Raw genomic sequence first — 8,562 nt, 5'->3', positions numbered from 1 at the left:
GAAAAATGAAGGGGCCAGATCAGTTGCTCTTGATCCCAATAGTAGTTGAAAAAGTAGAGATGTATATATGTTTTAGAAAGAGAGGATGTAATTGTTTCTTTTCTCTCTGGGTTAAGAAACCCTGACAAAGGGTACTTAAGGGAGAGGAGTTCATTTTGGTTCACAGTTTTAGGGTATCACCCATCACAGTAGGGAGATCACTGGGAAGCAGCTGATCAGTTACGTCGCGTCACTGTCGAGAGGACGGGAGCAGTGGGTGCTTGCACTGAGCTCACCTTCTCCCTTCAACCTAGTAAACGGTGTGTGTCTTCCCACTTCGTTTCACCCAAATAAGAAAGTGTACTCTCTCAGAGCTGTGCTTGGAGGCAGGCTTGTTTCCTGGGTGATTCTAAACCTGTCAGGTTGACAAGTAACACTAACCACCACTCAATATAAATGTAGAATAATAAGACTTGATATAAAAATAAACATCAAGGAAGTCAAGGAGAGAGAAGGAATTGCCAGGCAAAACTCTGGTTCTGGGTCCAGGTAATAGGGCTGTTAGCAGAAATAGGAAATATAAGGCAGAGCTAGATGCTAACAATGGAATGCAAGCATTCTGGGCATGTTGGGTTATTGTCTGCTGGCAGGGGGCAGGGCTACAGCTGGAGATGGAGATTTGCAATTGTCTGTGTGGAGTGGTACTTATATGCCAGAAATGGATGACCACCAGAGGTAGTAAAGGGGCCCATGGGGGACAGGCTTTCTGAGGGATTTCGAGTAGGAAGGACAAAGAGTCAACAAAGGAGCAAGACAGGATGCAGGAAAACGTCCTCAGAAGATTCTAGAAGGCAGGCTGGAGAGAAGCATTGGTCCTATGTGACATGCCGTAGAAAGATGAAGGAGAAAGAGGGAACATTCTACCAGGGCTGGATGTCATCGCCACTGAGGGAATGAGGCTAGTCACGGCCTGAAGGCAGCCTGTGTAGACCCCTGCATCAAGAAAATTTGGGGGGAAGAGGAAAGAGGAACATGCTAATGGTTAACATTTGTCTGAATGTCTCACTCCTCTGAGGAACTCTTCCATAATTCCTCATTTTTAAAACAAATTCAATACTGGCTACATTTTGATGATCAACACAATGGACCTATGTCTTTGAGAAAACCAGTAGAGAATCAAACCACTAAGAGGCATCTTTCTTCCTTCTTTTATTCCCTTTTACATATCCACGTTATCATCACAACATCTCATCAACATATATAAACATGGCACGATACTGTGTATAGTTAGGACTCTAACTCAACAGGACTGACTACTGCAAATAGCATGCATGGGTTGGGTTGTCTTGCAGGATGCCTAAGGAGGGACTTATTTGCCATCAAATCACTGGGAACAATGTGATAAGGGATTGGTTTTCTTTATCTTAGAAGAGTCATGCACTTCATTTCTTGTCTGATGGGAGGATGGTAATGAGTGCCTACTTACGCTGACAGAGAGATCAACTGAGAACAGAGGGGGAAGGGCAGGTTTGATTGGCAGCTGTAAACCACCCTGCCCTTGTTGGTTATACTTTTCTTCTGTGTGCATAAGAGGCTCCACGTAGGCGACATCCTTACTCTTCCCTGTTGGCTCTGTTCACTGCCCCTTACTTTCCTCTGCCTTGGGAATTCTGGGGCTAGCCAGAATGAGCAGATTTGTAAATTTCAAGTTTCATGCTACGTTTATTGGAGAGCTTCCCATTACAATCTGCTAGGGGCTTCCCCTTTCCCTCCCTTCTGTCATCGACTTTTCCACAGACATGCACAGATCAACGTGGCTTAGTGGTTCCTTCTCTGTGGTTGAGTGGAATTTACTTCTATAACAGACGATCACTGTTCCAGTCCTGAGAAATCTGTTCCACTTGCGCCTTGGTTCATCACCCACCAGCAGCTGTTGTCTAGGACAAGAGCAGAATTACATTTCGAATCTTTCACAGCATCAGCAACCATCTTTCAAGTAAATGACTAGAGTTAATAATGATCTAACTTCAAGGGCTGCTGTGAGAGATTCCAGGAGATATAACGGGATGACGTCATTAGTGAAGTAGGCATGGTTTGTGCTGTAGGTAACAAGTCACACAAGGAGCTCAGCAGTCCTCCCTGCCTTTGCAGTGTTTCTTTTCTTCTCTAACGTGAAAAAGAGACCCCCCAGAGGTGTTACTTGAATCAGTTCCCAGAGAGAAGGCAAATCCCTTCCGGTCTGGAGGCAGATGAGGTTCAGGAGCAAATGAGAGTCTCCATCCCTGGGTTAATGAAGGAAAAGTTGCTGAACATGTTCTGGTCCATGCTGTTGATGAGTGCTCTGTCAGCGAATGATAGCCTGGGTTTCTCACTTAGGAATTCCTTGTCGAAATTGCTACAGTCATATGGTGATTTCTTGGTCACATGATGAGGAGGAGGAAAAAAAGCAAAAGAAAATTAGCCACCAAGTTCATTATCTTAACTTTGCTTATAGGAGCTATAGTATGTGTACAACCCAGTGTGTTCAAATCCCGAGTCATCATTTCTTTTATTAGAATCATTAATTTCACATAAAAGAATTATTACATTGTACAACACGGCGTTGGTCGCCTAGATGGTGACCATTAAGAATATAAGTGTTACATGTAAAATCCATCTCCTCTGAGAGTCCCACTCAGAAACATGTTCAACTTGGGAATGTTCTGCAATTCATTCTTCCCACAGCTGAATTCTGATGACACAGTTTCAATTTGACAAGCAACAGGAACACCCCCTCCCCCTCTCCTCTAGCCAAATGGTGGTGATTAGAGAAGCATGTTCCTCCCGGACAGTGTGGTTGGGGCAGGTTTCAGGAAGTGCTGTCACTTGCTTAGGGTGACAGCCTGTGATAGGAAGAGTAGGCGCTGAAGCCAAACTGTCCAGCCAAACCGGGGGACTCCTTACCACTTTTGGTCTGAAGGGTGGGTCAATCTCTTTCCTTTCAAGCTCTTCCCAGTTGATCTCTCGAAACAAAGGATGCTGGCGGATGTCTCCTCTCACTCCCAGCCTCTTCTCAGGTTCTCTCACAAAAAGCTGCAAGGGGGCAGAAAGGGAGTCATTCACTTCTTCCATGAGGAGGCCAAGTCAGGTCAGGTGGGTGTGCATTGCTTGGGGTGTGGGCAACTGGCTTTTGTACTGACCTTGGTGACTGTGGAGCTCTAACCTGATCATGCCTTCTCTGAGGGACCTTTCCTGAAGCAGGCTACACTGCGGTTTATATCGGCCTGGCATGAGATCCACCTCACTTTGGGTTACTTATGGAGATAGACTCTAAGCTGATTTCACAACCTTTGGCGTACGCTGCTCTGGTTAGTTTTATTTGCCCATCTGACCCAGCCTAGATTCACCTGGGAGGAGGAACCAACCCGTAAGTGTGGAACTGGGTCTGACACTCTGGCCTGTGGCTGCGTCTGTGAGAGACTGATGAATTATGGTTGATGTGGGTGGTGCCATCCCTGGGCTAATGGTCTGGGTTGTTTAAGGAAGGCTGAACTAATCATGATCCCGGGAGCTATGGCCTCTGCTTTAATTCTTGTGTGAGTCTCTGTCCAACTTCCCTCAATAATCGACTGTAACCTTAAGGCTGAAATAAACCCTCTCCTCCCCAAGTTGCTTTTGATCATGGTGTTCACCAGAGCAACAGGAAGCAAACTGGAACATACACCAAGTGCCTGTCTCACAGAACTATCCTTAGGATTAAATAAAATGATAACATACACATCTACGCACACACATGTATATATACATGTATACCTTCACATAGAAAGTCATGAAATACCACCACATGTATGTGAACACACACATTCATGCCTATGCATATATGCATACGTGGCTGTGTGCATAAACACATACTGCAAACGATCCCTGTCCCCATACACATATTGGTGCACTGTTACTTCTGGTCTGTAATACCCAAGAGCACAAGCCAGGCACAGTGGTGTCTGTCAGGGAGCCTGGCACTCAAGAGACCAGGGAAGGAGGATCATGAGTTTGAAGCCAGCCCGGTCCAGTCTGGACAATGTTAGCCTGGGCTTTAGAGTGAGATGCTGTTTAAAAATAACCCAAAAGGGTTAAAAAATAAAAAGAACCCTGAGCAGGACAGAATGAGTAACTAACCTATTTGTCTGACTTAACTGCCCACCCGAGTGTGACATTTCTTATGAAGATGGCCTATCTTAGGAGTCTAGCATCATGGGACTTGTGTGCAATGGCAGCTAGGTGTCCCTGACAGTCAGCTGAGGTCCCTTTGGGCACAGAACGTTGCCCTCCACTCCGGCAGACCTGCTGATGAGTACCATGTTTGTCTCTCTAGCCTTTCAGCCAGTGTCTATGTGCCTTCTATCTAGACCACCCTCTCTCTTGCCACTTCACCTAACAACCAAAACGGATACTGGAATGACAGCAAGGCACTGGTGAAGCTTTTCAAACGTTAGCCTGTCCAGGGCTAAGGTGAAGGAGAGCCCAAACCTTAGCTCAGAAAGCAACAGGTTCCCTGGGTGCTACTTCTCATTTCTGCACCATCACCATCAAGATGCTTGACTATAGCATCACAGCTAGGGTGTTTTAAGGAGACTGTAGCCCTGTAAGATAGGAAATTGAGTAAAATGTAGGGATTACCAAATGTCTTCCACAAGGGTTTGAGCCCCATCTTTTGCTCCCCCTGTTTCTAAGAACAGCCAGGACATGTCCTTTGAAATTTTCTTGTAATTATGTTACCTTATAACTTGAAAACCTTCAGAGCTTCTGGTCTCCCCAAATCACAAATGTTAGCTACAGAAAACTGGAGATTTTCTCTCATTGACTAATTAATTTGCTAATTAAATAAGAGAGTCTCTCTTATAATTTCAATGATAGTTAGGCATGGTAGCACACACCTGAGATCACCTCCAACCTCCTGTGTGGTGGAGGCAGAAGGATCAGGAGTGAAGGGCTAGCCTTGGCTACAGAGTGAGTTTGATGCCAGATGGGGATCCTTGAGATGTTGTCCTTACTAACAAGTTCTGAGTACGACCTTTATGAAGCCACTGTACATCCACTGAAGAGTCCTTAATATGGTGGCAGTGCCACTCTCATCATCACCATACAGTGGTCACTCTTAGTGAGATCCTACATATAAAATTGTTTGTAAAAGTACTGCACAGTGGAAGTAACCCAAGGCTATTGTTCAAGAAACTGACTACATTTCTGTACCATGGAATGAAGGAATAATTTATTTGTCTAGCTCAGGGCTCTTGTGACCTTGGGTAAGTTTTCTAAATCCTCCCCTCCAGTCAGCCATTTTTTTCCCATCACTATAACAAAATACCTGAGATACTAAAAATTTAAAAATAGAAAAGTTAACATTGGTTTCAGAAGTTGGCTGAACTGTGGTCAGTTGGCTTCATGGCTTTCGGACCTATGATGAATTAGAACATCCAGGCAGGAAGCTGTCGATGGATCAAGGGCCTTGTCTCAATGCAACAGGAATTCAGAAAGAGAAAAGGAGGTGGGGCTAGAAACTGACAATCTCCCCCCAATAACCTAACTTCTTTGCCCTCTGCCCACCTTTTAAAGGTTCCACTACCTTCCAAGCCTCTATCACGTGGGCCTTTGGGAGTAATATTTCAGATCCAAACCATGCAGGTCTGCCTGTAAAATGGAAGGTTAATTAAGGTGACCTCTACGACCCAGAGAGTTCCGATGCTCCAGTTCGTCTACAAACATTCTAGATGCTGCATTCTAGTGCTAATATGTCTGCTTCTTCTTCCGGGTCAAATCTGCTCATTTAACAGACTTTCAGCTCTCAATTTCTATAACGACGTTCATTTTCTTTCTTTCTTTTTTTTTTTTTCTTTTGGTTTTTCGAGACAGGGTTTCTCTATGTGGCCCTGGCTGTCCTGGAACTCACTTTGTAGACCAGGCTGGCCTCGAACTCAGAAATCTGCCTGCCTCTGCCTCCCGAGCGCTGGAATTAAAGGTGTGCGCCACTACTGCCCGGCACGACGTTCATTTTCTAAGAGGTGGCCCAATCCAGCTACCTACTAAGATTCTCTTCTCCCAGTCATGGTCTTTAAATTCTGCCCCAGTCATCGGGGCTCTATATGAGCACCCTCCTCCTTGATTACCTCCACTATAACAGAGCTCATATCCAGACGAACAGTTTGCACCCTTTGTCTGTTTTTCAAGTCTGTGTTTCTATGGACCGTAGCTCTGAGGAATAGGCACCACTGTTTTTCCATTACCCAGAATCTAACAGCTTCCCTGGTACTAAGGAGCTGATGAATAAATGTTAGTTTACTGAAGATGCTGTTCTCCCAGGCTATCTGTAGACCACATGCCCTCTGCCCTGGCCTTCTCTCAGCCTCTTGGTTTTGGCATACAGAAAAGGCACCAAATTAGCTGTAAGATTCTTTTTTCTGTGGACTCAACTACCAGTGAGTTGACACACGGAAAAGCACATTTGTGTGTGTATACACACTCAATACACACATACACACAAACATACAGACATACACATACATACACACATACATACAGTGCATACATACACACACATACACACACAAAGTATAGGTGCTTGTCGCAGCCAGAAGAGGGCACTGGGCCTTCTTGAGCTGGAGTTACAGGAGCCTTTGAGCTGCCAAATGTGGATGCTTGGAGCTGAACTCGGTCCTCTGGAAGAGCAGCAAGTGCTCTTAACTGCTGAGCCAACTCTCCAGTCCTAATGAATTTTTTTTCTAGATTTTAAAAGAGAGAATAAACAGTTTGCTCTCCCCCTTGGAAATGATCATAAAAAACAACTGACCTCTACCTCTTATGGATGTTTTCATGAAACAAGATGAGATAAAAAGCTTAAAGGGTCTTAAGAACGGGCCCAAGTTTAGCTGACACTGGCTTCATACAATGTTTAGGGAGTTAAATTATAAGTCACTGCTCTTGACCAACTGTGAGGCATGCTCAGCTTCCCACTAGATGTTCTTAGAAAGCATGTGGCATTTGGACCAAGAAACTCCTAATAAAGAGCCATCTGAGCTTGGCTTAGGCACCTGTGAAATAAAATGTCTTTTAAAAAGAAAAACGGAAAATAAGAAGGTAATCTGGCCTCAATAGTCTTTCTGTCTTTATCTTTTCTCTCAAGAGCAAACAGACTCAACTTAGTGTCCTGAGTGTGACAGGGCTCGAGGACGGCAAGGTCAAGGGCTCTGGGCAGCAAAGGTACACCAAGGACATGGGGAAAGTATTTCTTTCTCCCAGTAAAAGCTTTTTATATTTACAGGAAACAGCTCACTCTTACATAAAAGGCTGAGATATAGTTGGAGTTTGTTTAAGTTTGTCTGACAGTCTGGGTAGGAAGCCATTCGTAGCCACCAGCAGCTGTGACAGGTCATACCTGGATCCCACCCTCCCTCCCGACTCCCTCCTCAGAACAAATGGTCTTGTGAAAAGGGAGATGGATTTCTGTTTAAGAGCATTACTTTCCCATCATTTTCAAACACAAGGACCGGACATCCTGGATAAATAAATGGGGGAGAAAGGGGAGCTTGCTTTTCACTTTGGCACCAGGCAACTGGACAGCTGCAACCCAGCTGGAACTCCTGCCAGAGCACAGCCTCTCCTGACATGTGGTTGTTCAGTGGACTATGTGTGCCCAAGAGGCACAAGTTTTCTTTTTACCCAATGTCAGAAATCACAAAAGCTTCCAAGTGACTTTCAGACCATTTTGCCTGGAGTCCTTCTCCACTTTTAGCCTTTAGTGCCTTCATCTCTAATCTATCCCACCAGTTCATCGCTTATCCTTGAGGGATGCCTTTCTCCTGCTGCTGATACTATGCATAAACATTTATTTTTGTTTTTGTATTTGCATGGCATTTAATCTTATATTTAGTTTTGTTTTTACATTTATTCATTTATTTACTTATTTGTTGCACATGACTCAATTCTCTCCATCCACCATTTGATCCCTGGTTTTTAATCTCAAGTCACCAGGCTCTGGGGAGACTGCCTCTCTCTACCTGCTGAGCCATGCCAACCCTACATAAAACCCTTCTGCTTTTAAGTTTTCTGTTTATGAGTGTACAGGTATGTATGTATATATGTGGTATGTGCATACATGTGGCGTGTGCATAATATGTGCACACCAGAGGTTAACCTTCCGTGTTCTTTTTCAGGTGTCTCCATCCTGGTTTTATTTTCTTAAAAAAAACAACAAAAAAAAACCTTTTATCACTAAGTTTTATTCTATATGTTTGAGTGTTTGATTTGCATGTATGTCTGTGTACCACATGTGTGCCTGGTGCCTGTGAAGGTCAGAAGAAGGTGTCAGATCCCTGGAACTGGAGCAAAAGGCAGTTGTGAGTCACCATGAGGGTTCTGGGGACTAAATCTCAGGTCCTCTGCAACAGGGTGCCTTTAACCCCCGAGAGCATCTCTCTCTCTTTTTTTTTTTTTTTTTTTTTTTTTTTGCGGCATGCTAGGCCTAGTGTTTATCAGTCCCTGCTAGGCAGGCTGGCCAGCAAGGCCCTGGGAAACATCCTGTTTTCACCTTCCCCAGTTTTAGGATTCCAA

General features: G+C 44.5%; 1 protein-coding gene across 1 annotated transcript in view; it reads right to left on the bottom strand.

The window, feature by feature from the left end:
* Window positions 1-1,169: 1,169 nt before the first annotated feature.
* Prkcq (protein kinase C theta) overlaps window positions 1,170-8,562 on the bottom strand; it is a 131,413-nt gene continuing 124,020 nt past the window's right edge. The window contains exons 17-18 of the mRNA XM_021155209.2: window positions 2,923-3,051; window positions 1,170-2,394 (exon numbers count right to left, since the gene is read on the bottom strand). Of these exons, the coding sequence (XP_021010868.1) occupies window positions 2,236-2,394; window positions 2,923-3,051 (288 nt within the window). The 3' untranslated portion in view covers window positions 1,170-2,235. The remainder of the gene's footprint in view (window positions 2,395-2,922; window positions 3,052-8,562) is intronic.

The sequence above is a fragment of the Mus caroli genome, chromosome 2 (assembly GCF_900094665.2).
Source record: "Mus caroli chromosome 2, CAROLI_EIJ_v1.1, whole genome shotgun sequence".
In the NCBI taxonomy this organism is placed as follows: domain Eukaryota; kingdom Metazoa; phylum Chordata; class Mammalia; order Rodentia; family Muridae; genus Mus; species Mus caroli.
Note: the sequence above shows the minus strand (reverse complement) of the source record. Positions and strands in the feature narration are given on the sequence as shown.